The 23,947-nt window shown below is 38.1% G+C and overlaps 2 protein-coding genes, 1 non-coding gene and 2 pseudogenes across 3 annotated transcripts in view; 2 read left to right on the forward strand and 3 right to left on the reverse strand.

The window, feature by feature from the left end:
- Positions 1–4,865, reverse strand: part of LOC127434222 (methionine synthase reductase-like) — a 29,683-nt pseudogene extending 24,818 nt beyond the window's left edge.
- A 3,456-nt stretch (positions 4,866–8,321) lies between these two features.
- LOC127434383 (T-complex protein 1 subunit epsilon-like) lies at positions 8,322–13,990 on the forward strand. Its single transcript, XM_051687082.1, has 11 exons — positions 8,322–8,732; positions 9,183–9,243; positions 9,325–9,489; positions 10,751–10,949; positions 11,050–11,242; positions 11,347–11,496; positions 12,442–12,561; positions 12,681–12,866; positions 12,979–13,116; positions 13,221–13,401; positions 13,724–13,990. Exons 1-11 carry the CDS (start codon positions 8,628–8,630, stop codon positions 13,849–13,851), a joined length of 1,626 nt encoding a protein of 541 aa, XP_051543042.1. The 5' UTR covers positions 8,322–8,627; the 3' UTR covers positions 13,852–13,990.
- On the forward strand, positions 11,789–11,923 carry LOC127434812 (small nucleolar RNA SNORA49). Its single transcript, XR_007896098.1, has one exon. It is a non-coding gene; the product is annotated as a small nucleolar RNA SNORA49 (small nucleolar RNA).
- Positions 13,991–14,140: 150 nt separating the features above from the next.
- Positions 14,141–16,694, reverse strand: LOC127434223 (carboxymethylenebutenolidase homolog; annotated as a pseudogene).
- A 3,207-nt stretch (positions 16,695–19,901) lies between these two features.
- Positions 19,902–23,947, reverse strand: part of LOC127434381 (kelch-like protein 15) — a 30,150-nt gene continuing 26,104 nt past the window's right edge. The window contains exon 5 of the transcript XR_007896028.1: positions 19,902–19,965. The gene's annotated coding sequence lies outside the window, so the exon portion shown is untranslated. The remainder of the gene's footprint in view (positions 19,966–23,947) is intronic.

The raw sequence follows: 23,947 nt of genomic DNA on the forward strand, positions 1-23,947 counted from the left end.
TTCCTGGAAATCAGACAGACAGCATTTTTTAAACCTTAGGAAAACTTCATGGACAATTTTATTGCGTTTCACAGCTGAGGCTTACAGTAAGACCAGAAATCTCAGCACAATAAATTCTTCTAAAAAAATAATATACAGTACATAGGATATCTTCAAACCTTTGATTTGATGTTGTTTTACTGCCACCTAGTGCTACCAGCCCTGAAAACTTTTCTAAATTTCAAGCACATACAGACGTATTTGTGAAAACTTCTCAGAACTAACTTCACTTTTCTAGCATTTTTTGCAATTTTAACCAACTGGTCAGTTTCAATGGGTGTATCAAGCCAGTTCTGATTAAAGGGTTAGTTCACGCAAAAATGAAAAATCTCTCATCATTTATTCACCCTCATGCCATGCCAGATGTGTATGACTTTCTTCAGCACAGCACAAATTAAGATTTTTAGAAGAATATTTCAGCTCTGTAGGTCCATACAATGCAAGTGAATGAGTGCCAAAATTTTGATGCTCCAAAAAGCACATAAATGAAGCATAAAAGTAATCCATGTCTTCAGAAGTGATATGATAGGTGTGGGTGAGAAACAGATCAATATTTAAGTCCTTTTTTAGTAGAAATGTTTCTTTTTTCTTTTTGCTGCAACATTGCAACATTTTATTTAACTCTCTCTTAATCTTGACTTAAGCACAGAAAACATTTAAGTCTTTTCTAACACAATTTAGGATTTAAATGTGCACTATATATTTTTTGTTTACGTTTTGTTGGCTGATATTACAATGGTCTTATACTTTATTCTGACACCTGTCAGTCTTCATTTACTTAGAGGTCAAACTTTATACAATGCACTAGATTTTTAGAAGAATATTTCAGCTCTGTAGGTCTATGCAATGCAAGTTAATTGTGATCAGAACTTTGAAGCTCCAAAAAGCACATAAAGGCAGCATAAAAGTAATCCATACAACTCCAGTGTTTAAATCCATGTCTTCAGCAGCAATCTAAGCAGTTTTGGGTGAAAACAGACCAAAATGTAATTCCTTTTCCACTGTACATATTTTGTTTACAGAAGTTTACAGTTCTGCATCCCTGCAGTTAAATTGAATATATATGGACTTACTGAGATTTCAAGCTCCAGTAAGATGGCAATTTTTAGTGCATCACCTTGAGTTAATTGAACTGCTTTTGAAACAAGCACTTCATGATATCCTTCTTTATCAGCTGGGACTGTTTCCTAAGAACAGACAATTTTAATTAGCAGAACCATAGGCAGATTTAATCCCATTCCATTAATACCAAAACATTAATTGAACATTAGACTTATTATTATTAGACCTTGTTCATTAATCCATTCTTGCTTAACCCTTTAACACATAACTCAGGTCTTTAGTGACCCTCATTCCATCCCCTGTACCTCATCTGTATGTTGGAGTTGTGCCCACACCTCTTTATTATTCCTCAATCTTTCTCTTATAAATAGTGTAACACACACACACAAAAAAAGCCAAAATAGCAAACAAAAAAACAAAACAAAAAATTTCTATAATGGCTTAACTACCAAAAGTGTACAGGGTCATTAGAGATCCAAGGTATGTAATAATGTCAGGAGGGTTTTTTGCACTTCCATAAATTATATTTTTATGATTATTTTAAAATCTAAATAAGTTTACTACCACAGGATATCTATTTCTTTGTTTATTACAAGAGAAATGAGTACTATATTCATACAAATAAATACTATATCATATAAATTTTCTATGCAACAATGGTGAATTATCAGTATCCTATATGCATATACATATACAAAATGCATGCTATTTGTTACTCAAGGTGGCGCTGTTGCTTCAGTGATTGATTTGATTTACATTTGACATTGCTATTTGATGAAGAAACAACATATAAGTAAACTATAGCAAGTACAACACATGAACAGTATGATATGACTTTTGTCATTTGGGTGTGCTTCTGAAATTATGTAAGTTGTGCATCTATCTAGACTCAATAAGTGCCTGAGAAAATACTTATGTGTAACTTATGTGTATGTTATGTGTAGCTCAATATGTGTTTGACAGCCAGTTGCATCTCATGAAATTTCAGTGTGAAAGTGATTAATCCTTTTCTAGATTTATCCTATTTGTTGCATTGTGTCTTTGATATATGAAAAATAAAACAACAAAATATATTTTATTCTATTATTTCCTAATTGTCTTAAAAATATTTTGAAAATTTTACGCTATCTGGACATTTTGTGATAGATATACAGTGCTGTGCAAAAGTTTTAGGCACTTGCATAATGAGGATGTCTTCAAAAATAATGACATAAATAGTTTTCATTTATCACTTAATGTCATACAGTCCAGTAAACATAAAAAAGCTAAATCAATATTTGGTGTGACCACCTTTGCCTTTAAAACAGCACCAATTCTCCTAGGTACACCTGGACACAGTTTTTCTTGGATGTTGGCAGACAGGATATACCAAGCTTCTTGGAGAATTCACCACAGTTCTTCTATCTATTTAGGCTATCTTAACTGCTTCTGTCTCTTCATGTAATCCCAGACTGACTCGATGTTCAGTGGGGGGCTTTGTGGGGGCAATAACATCTGTTGCAGAGCTCCCTGTTCTTCTATTCTAATCTTTCTATTTGCAAAAGTAATGTTTGGGAGTCTAACATTTATATTTTCTATTGACACACTAAAGCTGAAGATATAAATAACCATCTTTTTGGGGGGGAAATTTTTTCCCATTTTTCTCCCAATTTGGAATGCCCAATTCCCAATGTGCTTTTAAGTCCTCGTGGTCGCATAGAGATTCGCCTCAGTCCGGGTGGCAGAGGACGAATCCCAGTTGCCTCCACGTCTGAGACCGTCAACCCATGCTTCTTATCACGTGGCTTGTTGAGCGTGTGGAGCGAGACATAGCGTGTGTGGAGGCTTCACGCCCTCCACCGCGGCAACCATGCTCAACTCACCACGCGCCCCACCGAGAACGAACCACATTATAGCGACCATGAGGAGTTTACCCCATGTGACTCTACCCTCCCTAGCAACCGGGCCAATTTGGTTGCTTAGGAGACCTGGCTGGAGTCACTCAGCACGCCCTGGAATTCGAACTAGCAATATCCAGGGGTGGTAGCCCGCGTATTTTACCACTGAGCTACCCAGGCCCCTATAAATAAACATATTAAGACAAATGCTTTTGTGAAACATCTTATGTGCCTAAGACTTTTGCACAGTACTGTATGTGCATATGAAAGAGTGTTTGGTGAAATTCCAATGCATTTAATTCAATGCGGCAATTTAAGCAAGAATGGTTTTACAGACAATTTGTTTTGATTTCTTTACTCTATAAATTCTGTTGATTGTCCAGGAAGACCATTCCCCTTCAGTTGACACCTGCTCCAAAAGGACCTCCAAATATGCAGGTGGCAGTGCAGGAACATTAAGAACAGCCTGTGACAGTGGAGGTACAGAATGCTTCAGAGAAGCAACCAAAGTGGTAGACTGAGTCTCTGCATTGCTGCCGTCAGTCCTAGCTGTCTTTTCTTTTTGCAAGACCGCTTCACTAAGCTTTAAAAGATGAAAATCAACCACCACATCTAACTTGTATATTTCCTGGGTGGAGTCATTTTTTGGAGAACTGTCCTGAGTGCAGTCACAGTTGGTAGCAGCCTGCTGACCCACAGTCGACATACTGGCCAATATTTTCTTTAGAGCTTCCCAGAGGTCTTCAATCCAAGGATCCACCACTACTTCAAGTCTGACGAGAAAACAACGGCAGAGTTTGACAAGACAATTAATCAAAAATTAGACAGTTCCCCCACTCCTCCATGATTTGTAATTTCTTAATGAGATCAACACACATAATGTGTAAAAATGTATTGCTGCTCACCCAGTTCCGTCATCCGCATGCCTGGTTGCATAGAAACGTTTTGCACCAAATTGCTGTAGACGGCTGTCAATAGTCTTTCCACAGTTGCAGAAATTTGCATAGTTTGTGTCTCCCAAAGCTGCATATATAAAAGTAAGAAAAATTACCTTTAGCTCGTAGGTGGAGCTCTGGCATAAACTAATGCTTACATAACTGTGAGAGTATCTTACCTAACGGTGCATAACGCAGATGGGAGAGGTGGTCACACGGCAGAGATTTATTCTTGAACTTCTTCACAAACTTCTGAGCTGTGTCTGGAGGATTACCATCACCGGTTGTGGAAACCACAAAAACAGCTGGGCGAGTTTCGTTTTCAACGTTGTACTGGAGATGCATAGGAATGGATTCAGTTCAAATCAATAAATCAAAGCCTTCAAGTTGCATTAGCCAAATCTGATGTGCTTTAAGCAAGAGTTTGCTTGACATGCTTTTGCATTAAAAAAAATATGGCAATAAAAACATACCTTTTCCACGTTGCTCAGACAACTGATGTCTGCTGTAAGTCCATGATCAGCTGCTTGTTCACAAATCTCTTCAGCTATGGATTGAGCCTGACCACGCTGAGATCCGCAAAGTATCAAGATCCGAGCTGTCACTTCACACGGCATATTATGAATGCTGGAACAAAGTTGATCATTGTACAGCGATAGTCAATGGGAGTACCTGTATGTAGTCTTAATTAACCAACATATTTATTCTTCTGTAACATAATTAAATACATTGAATTAGAAGGATAAATCAAGCTAAAAAAAAAAAAAACTAAAGTCATTTGAGTCAAAGTTCATTCAAAAGTCTAGCTGCATTTCTAAATTGTTTCAAGCAGGTGCTTCGACAGTTGATGCATTTAAAATGAAAAACGTTACCTTGATTTTGACAATGGAAACGACAACCGCTTCTGCTGTGAAACATACTGAAACCCAAGCTGGCATGCTTACAGGAGCATGTGCTGCTGGATGATTCATTGATGTGGACTTGCGTTTGGCCTTACGCAAATAATCAATCTATAAATAAAAACACATACTGATGAATGAGAAACCTACTCACATTAGTCAATCTGTATGGAATATAAATTTGTGGCTGTACTCGCACTACTTAGGGACCGTTCACACCGAACAAGTTCTTGCTGCCACCTGCTTTGCATTTCTTTAGTTTGTATGTAAACGAGTGCTAGACGGACATCTTTGACCGTTGCGTTTTGCGTTTTATTAAAGGTTCAAATGTTAAAAGTTAAAGGGATTGTTCACCCAAAAATGAACATTCTCTCATAATTTACTCAACCTTATGCCCTCCCAGATGAGTTTCTTTCTTCCGCTGAACACAAAGATTTTTAGAAGAATATCTCAGCACTGTAGGTTCTCACAATGCAAGTAAACGGTGCTCAAATAAGCACATAAAGGTAGCATAAAAAATCCATCCTACTCCAGTGGTTAAACCCAGAGGTGGAGAAACAGGTTGATATTTAAGTCCTTTTTTACCAACAATCTGCACTTTCACTCTCTCATTCTTCTTCTTTTGTTTTCTTCTTCTTCTTCTTCTTCTTCTTCTTTAGGTTTTATGCCTGGTTGCGAACCAACTTAATAGGTGCGTACCACCACCTTCTGTGATGGAGTGTGAAGATAATGAAATCTATATTTCTCCCTATTCCCTATAACCTATATTTTAATCCACTGCTCCTAATAAATCTCATTATTGCATTCATTTGTTTCCCCGCATTTGGACCATCATTTAAGATATTGCTTATTATGAATTCTTGACTTCCTAGGTTTGTAATTCTTCCTTAAGACTCCTCCTTTCTCTTTCATATGCAGGACATACCATCAACACATGCTCTGCTGTCTCCTCTATTGCACAAACCTCACATAAACCTGTATTATGTTTCCCTATGATGTGTAATGTAGTTAAGATTTGAATGTCCTGTTCTTAGATGTGTGAATATAACTTGTTCCAATCTACTTATGTTATGAATGATTTTACTTTTTTTAATGCTCCTTTGTACCTTATGATAATGTCTTCCTGTTTGACATGAATCCAAGTAAGTCTGCCATTTCCTATTGCATGCTTCCAATACCAAATGTTTCCCTTCTGATCTGCTAAGTGAAATATTTATACTTGGTTCATCCATCCTTAATGATTCTTTAGCCATTTTGTCAGCTTCTTCATTGCTTTGAATTCCCACATGTGCTGGTACCCACATGAAATGAGTTATTATTCCTATCTGTTTTAGACTGTATAATGTAATCATGATTTCTATTAAAATGTCACTTCTATTTATTTGATTTGATTGTAAACTCATCAGAACCGCCATTGAGTCAGAACATATTATTACTTTATCTGCTCTTACTTCATAAATCCAACCTAGTGCCATTAAGATTGCTATCATCTCTGCAGTGTATACAGATGTACCATCTGTTATTCTTCCTAACTTCCTTACTTCAAACTCTGGAACATAAAAAGCTGCCCCTGTCCTTCCGGATTCTTGGTTCTTTGAGCCATCTGTGTATACTTGAAATGAATAATGCATACTTTTTATATATTCTTTTACATATGTTTTAGTATTAACTCCATCCCATTTTTCCTTAATTCTTTCATGCAGCTTTAAATCAATTTCAGGTTGTGTGAATAACCAAGGTGGTATCGGAGGTATTGCAACTATTGGAGCAAATGACTTTGTATCTAGACCATTTTCATAAGCCTATTTCTTTATTTTCCATGCAAAGACTTTACCTGGTGTATTTATTGTTTCCCAACTTTCAGCAAGTACTCCCTTTACTGGATGATCATTGTTTTGTCCCTGAAGATGAATCCAGTATGCCATAGCTAGTTTCTCTCTTCTTATATACAGTGGCATTTCTGATGTTTCCACCTGTAATGCTGCAATTGGTGTAGTTTTAACTGCTCCTAAAATGAGTCTTAATGCTTTAGCATGCATGATATCTAGTTTCTTTTGCATAGTTGCAGACGCAGATTCATATACAATACAACCATAGTCTAGTACTGATCGCATAAATCCAACATATATACCCTTTAATGATTGTTTGTCTGCACCCCAGCCTTGTCTTGCAACCCCTCTCTTTAAGTTTAATACTTTACTACATTTCTTTATAATATAATCTATATGATCTTTCCAAGTTAACTTTTCATCAGACCACATTCCCAGATATTTAAACTTAGATATTTTTTCTAATGATGTCCCATATAATTTAAGTTGTTTGTTCTCTTTAATTTTCTTCTTTGTAAATATCTGATAACATGTTTTGGATATTGAAAATTTGAACCCCCATTCTAGAGACCATTTTTCAACTATCCCTATTGCTTCTTGAATTCTCTCCATATTAAAGGATATATTCCTCCCAATTTTCCACATTATTCCATCATCCGCATATAAAGCCATGTTAATTCCTGATAACACTCCTTCAAATATATCATTAATCATAATATTAAATAATATAGGGCTTATCACAATTCCCTGAGGTGTTCTGTTCTCCACTCTTACAGTTTGAGACAATTCATTACCTACTCGAACTTGGATTGTTCTTTCAAATAAAAAAAACTTAAAACCCAATTGTAGATTCTTCCCTCTATTCCAATTTTCTTCAATTTTAATAATAAACCTTCTTTCCACATCATGTCGTATGCCTTCTCAATATCAAAGTAAACTGCCACTAACCCCTCTTTCATTGCTATTGCTTTCTTAACATCTGTTTCCAATTGTATTAGTGCATCCCATGTTGATCTACCTTTTCTAAAACCATTCTGATAAAGCGCTGATAATCCCTTACTCTCCAACACATAATACAGCCAATTTACAATCATTTTCTCCATCAATTTACATAGGTTAGATGTAAGTGCTATTGGTCTATAATTCCCAGCTATTGATACATCTTTCCCCGGCTTAGCTCTTCTTTTGTAATTGGGGAATTCACATTATTTGTGCATATTGCCACCTACTGGGCTGAGAGGGGAATTTATAGTTTTAAAAAAAAATGAAGGAAAAAAGGATTAAATATTGATTTGTTTCTCAGCCACACCTATCATATCATCTCTGAAAACATGGATTAAACCACTGGAGTCTTGTGGATTATTTTATTCTGCCTTTATGTGCTTTTTGGAGCTTCAAAATGTTGGTACCCATTTACTTGCATTGTGAGGACCTAAAGAGCTGAGCTTTTATTATAAAAATCTTTGTTTGTATTCTGCAGAAGGAAGAAAGTCATACACATTGGACACAAATAAATTTTCATTTTCGAGAGAACTGTTCCTTTAAAGTGTGGGGGTGGGGCTCGAGACACCCGCGTTCAGTTATATTCGTAGCGTTGCGTCCAGTTTATTTACCGGAATACATGTTCGGTGTGAACAGCCCCTGAGTGGAGTCATCGCGAGAGTGGAATACACCATTAATGTTTTTTTTCTTTAGGCTTGCCGTTTCAGTAAACTCAGCGCTTCCAGACTTTAACATTCCAAATTCACTTACCTAACTCTTTTGACTTATCTTTGAAATAACGACTCTTTCAACGTTTAAAGACTCAAATGAGCTGAAAAATGTCTTCGCTGTTATTACTTACTCCACTTGGTTTGATCCGTCCCGCCCCGAGATTCTTGTAGAACTAGCCGGTGTCGCGCGGCGAGGTGCACAGCTACACGATAAAACTGTGCAAATTAAAACTATTTTACGTAGCTGTGCGTTTCACTGGGGCAGAGGCTAAAAATGTCAGCAATGGGGACTCTCGCCTTCGATGAATATGGTAGGCCGTTCATCATCATAAAGGACCAGGATAAGAAGTCTCGCCTGAGTGGCCTGGAAGCGCTGAAGGTACAAAAGCCAGTGTGCTAATAGGAGACCTTAATGACACAGTTATGATATCTGCAGTTCAGAACTCATCATTAGTTTTATGCATTGAAGACATCTTTGTTATACGCGGATTTATAGTTTGATGTGGAGACAATGTCTCCTGTTGTTACAGATAAAAAGTTCTGATGTGATTAGCGATGTGTCGCATGTCAGCTAGCGGATAGTCCATGTGCTTCAGCCGGAGGCGTTGAGTCTTGATGCAGAGTCAGAGAGATATGAGAAAAAAAAAGTTTATTATATGGGTTTGTTTTGCTAAATAGGTGAATGAAATAATCTTCTATAGTTAGAAAACATATTAGATATTGGAAGTATTGTAATCTTGGTAAGAACCTTTGTTGCTTGAGACACACCTTATTGTCTGTCAGTCCACAAAAAGCAGTATTTTCTTTAACTCATTTTTGTGCATTTCAGTCGCACATTATGGCAGCAAAAGCCGTTGCCAACACCCTGAAAACATCACTAGGCCCAAATGGTAAGTTTTCATTCAGTCTTTTTTTTTGGTCTTTGGTCTGTTCCCTTGCCTTTTCTTAGTTCTGATAATTGCTTTTTACAGGACTTGACAAGATGATGGTGGATAAGGATGGCGAGGTGACTGTGACCAATGATGGTGCGACCATTCTCAGCATGATGGATGTGGACCACCAGATTGCCAAGCTCATGGTTGAACTTTCCAAGTCTCAAGATGATGAAATTGGAGATGGTACCACTGGTGTTGTTGGTAAGCGCACTCTGCCTTAAAGGAATAGTTCACCCAAAAATGATTTACTCACCCTCATGCCATCCGAGATGTGTATGACTTTCTTTCTTCTGCAGAACTCAAACGAAGACTTTTAAAATAATATTTCAGCTCTGTAGGTCCATACAAAGCAAGTCAACTGGGACCAAAACTTAGAGAGTCCAAAAAGCATATTAAGGCAGCTTAAAAGTAATCTATACGACTCCAGTGGTTAAATTCATTTCTTCGGAAGCGATGTGATAGTGTGGGTGAGAAACAGAGCAATATTGAAGTCCTTTATTACTTTAAATCTCCACTATCAAACAGCCCTTCTAAGTGCTGTTTTCTCTTTTTATTTTTATTTTATTTTATCGCCTTTTTTCTCCCAATTTGGAATGCCCAATTCCCACTACTTAGTAGGTCCTTGTGGTGGCGGCGCGTTTACTCACCTCAATCCGGGTGGCGGAACACAAGTCTCTTCTGAGACCGTCAATCCGTGCATCTTATCACGTGGCTCGCTGTGCATGACACCGTGGAGACTCACAGCACGTGGAGGCTCATGCTATTCTCCACGATCCACGTACAACTTACCACGTGGCCCATTGAGAGCGAGAACCCCTAATCGTGACCACGAGGAGGTTACCCCATGTGTCTCTACCCTCCCTAGCAACCGGGCCAATTTGGTTGCTTATGAGACCTGATTGGAGTCACTCAGCACGCCCTGGATTCGAACTCGCGACTCCAGGGGTGGTAGTCAGCGTCAGTACTCGCTGAGCTACCCAGGCCCCAGCGCTGTTCTCTCTTAAGAGTTCTTCTGTTTTGGCTATTTACATTCTTTGTGCATATCACCATCTACTGGGCAGGGAGGAGAATTTAAAGTTAAAAATGACTTAAATATTGATCTGTTTCTCACCCATACCTATCATATTGCCTCTGAAGACATAGAATTATCCAATTAACCACTGGAGTTGTATGGATTACTTTTATGCTGCTTCTGTGTGCTTTTTGGAGCTTCAAGGTTTTGGACCCTGTTGACTTGCATTGAATAGACCAACAGAGTTGAGATATTCTTCTAAAAATCTTAATTTGTGTTATGCAGAAGAAAGTCAAACACATCTGGGATGGCATAAGGGTGAGTATATGATGAGAGAACTTAAATTTTTGGGTGAACTATTAATTTAACCCGTTCCCATATATTGTAAATACTTGAGCAGTTGTTTACTTTATAAAGTTTGTGCCTCAATGTGAATGCATGCCCATGTAGTCTTGGCAGGTGCTCTGCTTGAGCAGGCTGAGCAGCTGTTGGACAGAGGTATTCACCCCATCAGGATTGCAGATGGTTATGACCAGGCTGCAAGGATTGCCATTGAACATCTCGACAAAATTGGAGATAGTTTCCCAGTGGATCCCAACAACACCGAGTCCCTCGTTCAGACAGCCATGACCACACTTGGATCCAAAGTGTGAGTGTCTATGTGTTACTGGTTGTTTTGAAAGGAAGAGTTTATTATTGTGAATGTTATGAGGATCAGCATCAAATTGATTGCTTTTTTTGCTTGTTAGGATCAACCGGTGTCACAGACAGATGGCAGAGATTGCTGTCAATGCCATTCTAACAGTGGTAGACATGGAGAGGAAGGATGTTGACTTTGAGCTTATCAAAGTGGAAGGAAAGGTTGGTGGTAAGCTGGAGGACACTCAGCTCATCAAAGGCGTCATTGTGGACAAAGAATTCAGCCACCCTCAGATGCCCAAGGTTTGTTTTTCCTATTATTCTCAGTGAAATAATTGCATATGCATAGCATGATTATAGGAGACATAAGTTTTAATAAAAGGCTTGGAATGCACACCTTTCCCCAGGTACTGAGAGACACAAAAATTGCCATCCTCACCTGCCCATTTGAGCCGCCCAAGCCCAAAACCAAGCATAAGTTGGACGTTACCTCAGTGGAGGACTACAAAGCTCTGCAGAAGTATGAGAAGGAGAAGTTTGAGGAAATGATTAGACAGGTTTGTAGTATAAAGCCTTCCTCTTTTTGCTCATTATACAGAATGCACCACTTTCTAATTAGTTAATATTTATGTAGTATTTAGGCACTCTTTTTTTTTTTTTCCTGTGTCATTCAGAGTAAAGATTCATTGCATTACCAAATGCATAATTTTTATGATCTCTAAAAATTGACTGGTCATAGGGCTGCTTGCATAAGAGTGGGTTTTGACAATGATTAAATATACAGATTTTAGTATAGTGTACTTTTTGCACCCCTATTTGGCTAAATTCTCTTAATGTTCATGATCAGGTCTTCCCTCTCCTTACTCCATGTACTCTGTATCAGTTGAGTGCATTGGCATTACTGGGGGATACAATATTATAGCTCTACTTCATTTCCAGATTGGCAGTTATGACCAATAATGGGCCTGGAGCAGAGCTTACAATAGACATATTTAATTAGGATGTAGTCATGCCTGTGTTCAGACAGGCAACACTTATGATAGTTGACACAGTTCCTTAATTGGTGTTCCTAAAGCCATCAAAAGAAGGGACAGGGTATTGGCTGGAATAAGTATCGTTTGGCTTTTTGGTTTTGACAGGCCCAGTGAGTCTTAAATGCCTTCAGGAATCCTTATTAGTCGCTTTGCTTTTAAGTACTTATTTTGTCTTGTTACATCATCACTGAGAAAGACAAACTTGCAACATCAAAATAGTCTTATTAGCAATAATGGTAATTTGGTAATTCTCCATTTGCAATTCATGTGACGGCTCTCTTCAGTAAACTGATATTTAGAGCTACAATTTGAATGTTTTTGAATAACGAGGGGAATTTTAATAAAGGACTTGAACTGCAAAACTAAATGCATTAATTTGCATCCTCAGTTTGACATAGTTATAAATATTTATCACTGATTATTTATTTTTGTTTCATCCATTGTCTCTCTTCCACACCTCTTCTAAAGGTCAAGGAGAATGGCGCAAATCTTGCCATTTGCCAGTGGGGATTTGACGATGAGGCCAATCACTTGCTCTTGCAAAATGAACTCCCTGCGATCCGCTGGGTCGGTGGACCTGAGATTGAGGTTTGTTCAAATAACACCACCACTAACATAACTTTATACTTTATTTTTTTGTTAACTTCACCAATGTGTGTTAAGGATGTGAACGAATTATGAGATGGGTTTTGTTTAAACCTCTCTAGCTCATTGCCATTGCAACTGGAGGCCGTATTGTACCCAGATTCTGTGAGCTGACACCAGAAAAGTTGGGCTCTGCTGGGCTGGTGAAGGAAATCTGTTTTGGGACCACTAAAGACAGAATGCTGGTTATAGAAGAGTGCAAGAACTCCAGAGCCGTGACCATCTTCATCCGTGGAGGAAACAAAATGGTAAATAATTAAATGGGTGTCTATTCCAAATATTGATGTTTTTTCCCCCCTGCTCTATATTTGAATTGTTGTACTTGTATCATAGTCACTAATTTGTGTTAAATTGATTTAGATTATCGAGGAGGCTAAAAGAGCTCTTCATGATGCTTTGTGTGTCATCCGCAACCTCATAAGGGATGACCGCATTGTGTACGGTGGTGGTGCCTCAGAGATTTCTTGCGCTCTTGCAGTCAACCAGGCAGCTGATAAGGTACACTGCATCTGGTGTCAACTGGGGACTGCAGTCTTTGATTTTGAGGTACAAGGTGTTTTCCTTAACTTAAGCTTATATTTAAAACTCTGCTTTCATTCCAGTGCCCCTCTTTGGAACAGTATGCCATGAGAGCTTTTGCTGATGCTCTTGAGGTCATCCCTATGGCACTTGCCGAAAACAGTGGTTTGAACCCCATTCAAACAATGACAGAGGTCAGGGCCCGACAAGTCAAAGAAAGCAACTCTGCACTTGGAATTGATTGCCTACAATTATCAACGAATGGTATGTGCTTCTTTAATTTAAATTAAATTTAAATTAAATCAAAGTAACAGAATAGGTGACAAAACAACAGTTAACAAAACAGCAACAAAAAAAGTGCAAGATTATAAATGCTATAAGTACATTATACAAGAGTATAATGGCAAATTTGAAAGGCATAGCAATGGTCAAGCTAGGTCGACCAGTAAATTTTTGGGATGCATTTTTATAGTTTTTATTATTGTAATCATATTACTTTAATCTTTTTATTTTCATGTAATGGGTCTAGTCTAAAACCAATACATATAAAAGTAGACAGTGTTTAATTTGACTGAAATCTTTGCAGACATGAAGCAACAACATGTGATCGAAACACTCATTGGAAAGAAACAGCAGATTTCTTTGGCCACCCAAGTAGTCAAGATGATTCTGAAGATTGATGACATCAGAGGCCCTGGCGAGTCTGAAGATTAAGCATTGTGTAGCCTTGTTAAAAGTGAATGGTCTCAAGCACTTCTAAATGAATGTGTCGCAACCTTCTTACTGTTATTTATCATTTGAAACAGTTCTTCTGCAATGTAGTACTGAAGTGATCATTAAAATGTTGTTTGGAGATTTGAGTGTTTCTTGGTTGACACTTTTTCTGAGTATTATTAGATGAATGCATGTCAAAAGTTTTAAAAAATGCTGTTTTCCAAAAATACAAAGAACTGCACAGCTTTCAATTATCTCATGGGAATTTCTTGCAGATTTGAGAGTGCAAACTTTTCAAATCATGTCATATTGACATAGATGTCATAGATTTTTTTAAATCAGACTATTTAAGTCATTAGAGACTTATTTTTCACTTTAATGGAAATCCTTTCACAGCTTACATGTACTTATTCAACCAGTTGATCATGTCTGTCCTGGCCTCTTGAATATAGGGTTTGTCATCTGGTTTGATGTCCTCTCTTTTGCGATGGACAAACCCATGTGTCTGGTTAGGGAAGATTTTCACTTGGAAGTCAGCTGTGCACTTTTCCTTCAGTCTTGTCTCTAGTGTAGACACCTTGGTTTGAAAGATTAAGAAACAAGAAGGTACAAATGTTCAGGCCGTCCTACTACACCAAGAAAAAAAAGGAACTTTGAGATCAATTACAAATTAGGGCTGCAACTAACGATTATTTTGATAATTAATCTAGTAATTATTGCAACAATTAATTATTTGCTCTTAACCAATTACTTAAATGATTGTATTAAACATGCTTACTAACAATAAAGAGGACAAAATCATCTTTTAAAAATACCTCTAAATGACATTCACTGAATTAAAGGGAAAAAATACTTTAATCCAGTAATTCACTGCAAAAAAAAAAAAAAAAGCTATCAAGTGTTTTTGTCTTGTTTTCCATTTAAAATTGTCTAAAAATCATTAAAACAAGATACATTTACTTGAGAAGCAACGATAAGGAATTTAGACTTGCTTTAAGAGAATGTATCTTAAATATAAGTGTATTTTTTTTATTTGGTTATACTTCTGCGAGTGCAGTAAAGACAAAATATACTTAAATTCAAGATCTATTCTTGAAAAGCAAGTCTAAATATCTTATGCTGCTTCTCAGGTGAATGCATTTTTTTTGGGGGGGGGGGGGGTGGGATTTTTAGATATTTAAAAATATTTGTATTTTTAATATTTTATTCAACATTCTCAGATAACAATAGTATAGCTGCTAAAGAAAATGTACATTGTTTTAGAGGAGTTTTAGATATTTATAATGGAAAACAAGCCAAAACAAAACCATAAAAATGTATTATGTTGCTGTGTATAATGGGGCAAAGACCACTCTCTCTCACCTTTCTGTTCACTTCAATCCATCTTTAACTCACAAAAAAAAAACTCTTATTAATAAAGCTGCGTATTGCCAATTTACTTCACGATAAGAAATGCACAGTGACATATATTATGATTCAATAAGTCGTGAGCCATCACGTTATAATCTAGCTGCATTAAGCGCATGCGCTCAAAGGATGAGCATCCCTGCGCCAGAGTGTGCATCAGCCGGGTGCAGTTTCAATCTCTCCCCTTAGATCGGGACATTCAGACAACTCACAGAAGAGGCGCTGACTGCACAGAGAAATGCCAGAGTTTGTAGTTATTTACATTATCTGCTTCCATATTATTTTAACTTTAGTAAAGCTATAACGCATTAAATATAACTGCATTTAAGATATAATGCCGGGGTGTTTCCTTTAAAGACACTCGACACGCAAGTTTTGCTTCAGCAGAGAGGCAGCTCCAGCTCTACTTATTCCACAAGAGTGCTTCTGTATTTACTTATTTTGTATTTTTTTTTTCATTATAATTCACTCTTACATTGTGATCTAAATCACCTGAAGCTGAAATCAAATGACTATTCTACAAAGAAAATGTTTGTCGACAATGTTTTATCGTCGCCGTTGTCGATAACGCTGACTAAACGTTTTAGCCCTAATACCTTGGAAAAACCTGAAACAAATGACATTGTGTAATCAAATTATACTTTTGTAGATGTGGAGATCTTTGGCCTTAAACCAAAGCTCGGTGTATTACAAACAAAATAAAGCTCATCAAACAAGTAATGCCATCCCAGCTGTGGCAGCATCATGATCTGGGGTTGCTTTTTAACAGGTTGAACTGGAAAGCTCAGTGGCACAATGGATGTGTTCAAAGGCATTCTTGTTTTAAAACTGTAAGTCAACCTTTTGGTAGACATGCATTTGCATTGCATTGAGCACTGATTTGGAGGTGTAACAGAAAAAAAAAAAAAAAGGAAATTCAAGGTGTGAAAATACAGAAACATGAAATTGTCAAGAGGTGAATAGTTTCTGGAGGCATTGTATCTGTAAAGAGATTCTCAGGAGATACTGAACACACAATCCAATTGTAGGACTCTTACCGCAAAATTCATCCACCTAAGCATACCTGGTCAAGTGGAATGACTGCATCCTTTTCTGCAAAGATGAAGAGGGTTGGACTTTTGAGATCAAACCAGTCTTCCCTCTCTCAACAATTTCTGGATAAAAAGATTGGAAAGAATAGAAGATACACAGTTTCGTCCAGCATCATTTCTACTGCAAGCTTGACTGATCAGCAAGAGACAAGAAGTATGTACCATAGACAGAGATGCCAGCTTTGATTTCTTGATACTCAAGTGCAATATAGTGTGTTGCAACACCACCCCTGCAGAAACCCACAGCACCTACTGTATATCCTGTGCACCACACTGCTCCTTCAATACGACATCCACTTCCCTAATTATATAATAAAGTTTGTCAAGTCTTTCCTTTTTAAACATGGTCAAGTTCACATGTGGACAAATCATACAATGGAAAGGAATGGAACTCATTCCTGTATCTGAGTGCACTAGAAATGAGTGCAGTCAATGTCTGTGGATGGTATACGCGCACATATTCTCAAAAAAGAATAATTTCACTCTATACTTTACATTTATACCCCTTGTGTAATATGTATTTTTTACTACTCTGTCAAGTGCAATGTAATCAGATGTGCAAGTTGTGCTTACTTTTGTACATAGTTTATTCTTATCTCTGCTCCCAGAACATTTCACCTTGGTATGGCATATCAATTGTTATATCAATAGCAATTAACTTTAACAGGATGTTAAAGGAGTATCATTTTTTGGATACACCTTCCAAAATCACAGGTACACAGGTTATCACATTGTCCTGAAAAGTAGCCTCAAAGGGAACTGTTTACCAGGGGGGCAGTATAATTTCGTCAGGGCCGTTGTTACACCTGCCGTAATAATATTGCCCTCCCCAACTCAGCTTTACAAGTTCACAGGTTCATTAAACGTATGGTGCTGACATTTCTAGTTATGGAGGTTGTGTCCTGAAAAGCATGTGACTATACATTCAAAGTGAACTGTTTACAAGGGGACTGTATAATTTCAGCAGGGCCGTTGTTACACCTGCTGTAATTATACTGTCCTCACTAATTCAGCTTTACAAGTTCAAAGGTTCATTAAACTTATGTTGCTGACATTTCTAGCTATGGAGGTTGTGTGCTTAAAAGCTTGAGACTCTATCTTCAAAGGGAATTGTTTACCAGGGGGCAGTATAATTTCGGCTGGGCCGTTGTTACACCTGCCATAATAATATTGCCCTGCCCAACTGAGACTTACAAGTTCACAGATACATCATAATTATGGTTCTGACATTTCTAGCTATGGAGGTTGTGTCCTGAAAAGCATGAGGCTCTACATTCAAAGGTAACAGTTTACCAGGGGGCAGTATAATTTCGGCAGGGCCATTGTTACTCCTGCTGTAAGAATACTGCCTTCCCCAACTCAGCTTTACAAATTCACAGATACATAATATTTATGTTGCTGACATTTCTAGCTATGGAGGTTGTATCCTGAAAAGCTTGAGACTCTACCTTCAAAGGGAACTGTTTACCAGGGGGCAGTATAATTTTGGGAGGGCCATTGTTGCATCTGCCATAATTATATTGCCCTCACTAATTCAGCATTATAAGTTCTCAGGTTCATTAAACTTGTAGTACTGATATTTCTAGCTATGGAGGTTGTGTCCTGAAAAGCCTGAGACTCTACTTTCAGAGGGAACAGTTTGCCAGGGGCAATATAATTTCGTCAGGGCCGTAGTTACACCTGCCATAATAATACTGCTTTCCTCAACTCAGCTTAACAAGTTCACAGATACATCACATTTATGGTGCTGACATTTCTAGCTATGGAGGATGTATCCTGAAAAGCTTGAGAGTCTACCTTCAAAGGGAACTGTTTACCAGGGGGCAGTATAATTTCGGGAGGGCCATTGTTACACCTGCCGAAATTATATTGCCCTCACTAATTTAGCTTTACAAGTTCACAGGTTCATTAAACTAATAGTGCTGACATTTCTAGCTATGGAGGTTGTGTCCTGAAAAGCTTGAGACTCTACCTTCAGGGGAACTGTTTACCAGAGGGCAGGGTTAGGGTTAGGGTGATGATTTTGCATCAGTGAAGACCAGGAGGGGAGGGTTCAATTTTAAATGAAGGATTAGGTGTAATAGCACAGAGCAATCTGTTTTTATTTTGCAAGTTCATTATTGCAAGTATTCTGCCATTTTCTTTATTTATTTACTCTATAATTTAATTGTGCATTGTAAGTTATGTATATATAATGTAAATGTTAATATAATTTGCCATTAACATGTATAATATACTGTATATATAGTCTGGTAATTTTATTTAAAGGGATAGTTTAACCTAAAATGAAAATTATCTCATCATTTACTCACCCTCATGCCATTTCAGATGTGTATGACTTTCCTTTTCAGAATACAAATGAAGATTTTTAGAAGAATATCTCAGCTCTGTAGGTCCATAAGTCAACAAGTCAACAGGGTCAAAAACTTTGAAGCTCCAAAAAGCACATAAAGACAGCATAAAATAATCTAAACCACTCCAGTGATTAAATCCATGTCTTCAGAAGTTATATGTAAGGTGTAAGTGAGAAACAGATCAATGTTTAAGTCCTTTTTTACTATAAGTCTACACTTTCAGAATTAAAAAGTGAAACTAAACAGATGTCACATGTGCATTTCTGATGTGAAAGTGAACATTATGTTCATCTCGGGAGGTGGTCTCGGTACGGTTCGCTTGCAGCTTGTTGTACGGTTCACTAAAAATGTACATTGTGAACACAAAGCACTCTGGGCTCCCTTGATTTTCCCATTTGCGTAAAGCCAAACATGTTTGGCCATCACAGCTTACTGTACACCAGTAATGATGACGCGTAAAGGAGAGACACGAAGAGCCACATATTTTGTGTCTATGGAGATGAAAGAGAAAGTAGCACATAGAAACTATTTAAACTCCTTAAAAAAAACAAAATCAAAAATCTTTCTTCAGTGTTTTGTTCAAATAAAGATTCAAGGGATTCACCGGGTCACATTGGAACAGCGCATGACAGTAAAGAGATTACGACTGTTTTCTATGAATGGATGTACCTCGAGGCTGTCAATAGATAAAATCATGACCAATCACATTTTTCAAAAGTAATAATCTACCATGATCTATGACTGAAATTGAATTTTATCTTGAATTCTGTCTATACATACAGTATTTTTATATAAAAAAAACAATGCATTATTTTAATGCATTGTTTTTTCATTTATATATATATATATATATATATATATATATATATATATATATATATATATATATATATTTTTTTTTTTTTTTTTTTTTTTTTTTTTTTTCACTCAGTCTACTTTTTGGATCACTTAAAGAGGTCTGAGTGTGAAAACACCCTTAATCTCACTATATCATCTGTGTTCTGTGTGAAGACACACTGCACAGCCAGTTTAACATACAATGATCATTAAATTAATACAAAATAGCAACACAATGCAGACATTGTTTTAACAAGCAACTATTTTATTACCAGACCCAGTAATCATGAAATGGCCAAGACTCACCTCACTTTCAAGTTGTTTTTTCTGTGCAGTCCAGTGAATGTCTGCATAGAACAATTTGAATGGACCAATCTTAGAGAGCAGCACATACACATCTTTGCCTCCCCAGGCTTCTCTGACACCTGTAAATTTAAAAAACAAATTTATGGATATATTGTCCTTCTAAGACTGAATATGGGAGACAGAAAAAAAATAGCAAAGTTGAAGCTACATGTCTATCACAAACCAGACATATTGATGAGGTGCCATAATTACAACATGATAACAAGGGTATCTATGTCTACATATCATATTACTTTTTTATTTAATACCACACTTTTCACCAAAATTCTTCTTATGATCTGTTATTGTAGTTTAAGTACTAAATACATACATGCTTCAGTATCAAAAGAGCCAGACACTGATAAAGGAAAAGCTCATAGGGATGCTAAGGCTACTTGTGAGTGTGTACAAACAGGTATTGGAGACGGCAGTAAATAGCTAGCTGGAGAGACTACTGGCACAGGACACAGAGATGCTGGTGCAGGGCATGCAGGAGAGACCATTGGAGATGTTGGTGTGTTGCGGACTGGAGAGGCCACAGAGACAGGAGATGCTGATGTGGAATGGGCTGGAGAGGCCTTTGCGACAGGAGATGTTTGTGTGGGGCAGGCTGGAGAAGGCAATGGGTCAGAGGATGTTGGTGTGGAGCATGCAAGAGAGACCACTAAGACAGAAGATTCTGGTGTAGAACGGGAGAGGCCACTGGAACAGGAGATATTGGTGTGATGCAGACGGGAGAGACCACTGAGACAGGAGATATTGATGTGGAAAGATCTTGAGAGATCTTTGCGACAGGAGATGTTGGTGCAGGGCATGCTTGAGAGGCCACTGGGACAGATGTTGGTGTGGAGCACGCTGAAGAGACCACTGGGATAAGGGATGGAGATGCTGGTGTGGAACAGGCTGGAGAGACCTCTGCATCAGGAGATGTTGGTGTGTTGCAGACAGGAGAGAACACTAAGACAGGAGATGTTGATGTGGAAAGGGCTGGAGAGACCTTTGCGACAGGCTTTAGAGGCCACTGCGACAGAAGATGTTGGTGGGGAGCACGTTGGAGAGACCACTGGGATAAGAGATGGAGATGCTGGTGTGGAACAGGCTGGAGAGACCTCTGCAACAGGAGATGTTGGTGTGTTGCAGACCGGAGAGACCACTGAGACAGGAGATGTTGATGTGGAAAGGGCTGGAGACACCTTTGCGACAAATGTTGGTGTGAGGCAGGATGGAGAGGCCACTGGGACAGAAGATTTTGAACACATAGTCACATGCTTTTCAGGACAGAACCTCCATAGCTAGAAATGTAAGCAACATATGTTTAATGAAACTGTGAACTTGTAAAGCTAAGTTGGGGAGGGCAATAGTATTACGGCAGGTGTAACAATGGCCCCACCAAAATGATTCTGCCCCCTGTTAAACAGTTCCCTTTGAAGGTAGAGTCACATGCTTTTCAGGACACAACCTCCATAGCTAGAAATGTCAACACCATAAATGTAATGAACCTGTGAACTTGTAAAGCTGAATTATTGAGGGGAATATTATTACAGCAGGTGTAATAAGGACATTGCCGAAATTATATTCCCCTCTGGTAAACCCATCCTATTGAAGATGCAGTCAAATGTTTTTTAGGGCACAGCCTCCATAGCTAGAAATGTGACCAGCAAAAATGTTATGTCTCTGCATCCTTGTAATCCTGAGATTGGGAGGGGAATACATTTTTGGCAGGTTTAATAATGATATTGCCGAATTTATATTCCCCTCTGATAAATCCATCCTATTGAAGATACAGTCAAATGCTTTTGAGGGCACAGCCTTCATGGCTAGAAATGTCACCAGCAAAAATGTGATGTCTCTATGACCTTGAAACCCTGAGATTGAGAGGGGAATACATTTTCGGCAGGTGCAATAACAACATTGCTGAAATTATATTGCCCCTGGTAAACCCATACATTTGAAGCTACAGTCAAATGCTTTTGAGGACACAGCCTCCATAGCAAGATATGTCACTAGCATAAATGTGATGTCTCTGTGGCCTTATAATCCTGAGACTGGGAGGGGAATATATTTTTGGCAGGTGTCATAATGACATTGCCGAAATTATATTCCCCTCTGGTAAACCCATTTTATGGAAGCTACAGTCAAAAGCTTTTAAGGGCACAGCCTTCATAGCTATAAATGTCACCAGCATAAATGTGTTGTGTCTGTGAAGTTTTTCCAAAAGTTATTGAAAAAGTGGTCCCAGCACATACTGAAGTAATGTGACTTTGTATAAAAACTCTGGCATCAACTCAAAAATCTTTATCTTTAAAAAAAAAAAAAGACATTTCTATTGATTGCTAATCATGACATCGGGCCCCACCAATGCAAAAATTGTCATAACTTTAAAACAATAAAATGTGATTTTTTTTAGAGAAAGCACTAAAAAGAAGAACTTTATAGCTCAGACAAATAACATGTCTGAAAAGGGAAAATATGTATTTTATGTCAGCATTTCTTCAAAGTTTTTAAAGATCTTAATCACCTTTCAGCTTTTTTCCAGAAGTGCAAATAAACTATTGTCTTAGTTAATATGAGGTTATGGAAACAACAAGCATAATAATAATATATTATATATGCATGGATCATTATAAATGATCATAAATTTGGCATATATATATATATATATATATATATATATATGCCAAAATAATAAACATACCTCTTAAAGTAGATCTTTGCAGATCAATTGCTCATATTTTCACTCAGTGTGAGTTTGTTGCGTCTTTACATCTGCAGTGTTTTAATTCCTTTCCCAGATTATTCTTGAGAAAAAATGAAAAGCCCAATGCTTTGACAAGCGCTGTTTCTGCTATCCTTTAAACAAACTGAGCCTCAAAGACTCAAATTGCCATAAAAGTAATCTTATTTTCCGCATGGTGTGAGCAATATTCAGCAAGCTGCACTTCAGATCCCTGCGTTATGAATAAATTATGCAAATGACTATGTACTGCTCATAGCTTTACTGTTTGCAGATTTTATAAACTCCTCTCAATTATTTTCAGCAAACTTAACATGTGTAAATATTCGTATGAACATAAAAAGATTCAACAACTAAGACATAAACTGAATAAGTTTCACAGACATGTGACTAACAGAAATGGAATAATGTGTCCCTGAACAAATGGGAGGTTAAAATCAAAAGTAACAGTCAGTATCTGGTGTGGCCACCAGCTGCATTAAGTACTGCAGTGCATCTCCTCCTCATGGACTGCACCAGATTTGCCAGTTCTTGCTGTGAGATGTTACCCCACTCTTCCACCAAGGCTCTTGCAAGTTCCTGGACATTTCTGTGGGGAATGGCCCTAGCCCTCACCCTCCGATCCAACAGGTCCCAGACGTGCTCAATGGGACTGAGATCTGGGCTCTTCACTGGCCATGGCAGAACACTGACAATCCTGTCTTGCAGGAAATCACACACAGAACGAGCAGTATTCCTGGTGGCATTGTCATGCTGGAGGGTCATATCAGGATGAGCCTGCAGGAAGGGTACCACATGAGGGAGGAGGATGTCTTCCCTGTAACATACAGCGTTGAGATTGCCTGCAATGACAACAATCTCAGTCTGATGATGCTGTGACACACCGCCCCAGACCATAATGGACCCTCCACCTCCAAAACGATCCCGCTCCAGAGTACAGGCCTCGGTGTAACGCTCATTTCTTCGACGATAAATGCGAGTCCGACCATCACCCCTGGTGAGACAAAACCGTGACTCGTCAGTAAAGAGCACTTTTTGCCAGTCCTGTCTGGTCCAGCGAAGGTGGGTTTGTGTCCATAGGCGTTGTTGCCGGTGATGTCTGGTAAGGACCTGCCTTACAACAGGCCTAGAAGCCCTCAGTCCAGCCTCTCTCAGCCTATTGCAGACAGTCTGAGCACTGATGGAGGGATTGTGCGTTCCTGGTGTAAGTCGAGCAATTGTTGTTGCCATCCTGTACCTGTCCCGCAGGTGTGATATTCGGATGTACTGATCCTGTGCAGGTGTTGTTACACATGGTCTGCCACTGCGAGGACAATCAGCTGTCCTTC

The sequence above is a fragment of the Myxocyprinus asiaticus genome, chromosome 44, assembly GCF_019703515.2.
Source record: "Myxocyprinus asiaticus isolate MX2 ecotype Aquarium Trade chromosome 44, UBuf_Myxa_2, whole genome shotgun sequence".
Taxonomy (NCBI): Eukaryota; Metazoa; Chordata; class Actinopteri; order Cypriniformes; family Catostomidae; genus Myxocyprinus; species Myxocyprinus asiaticus.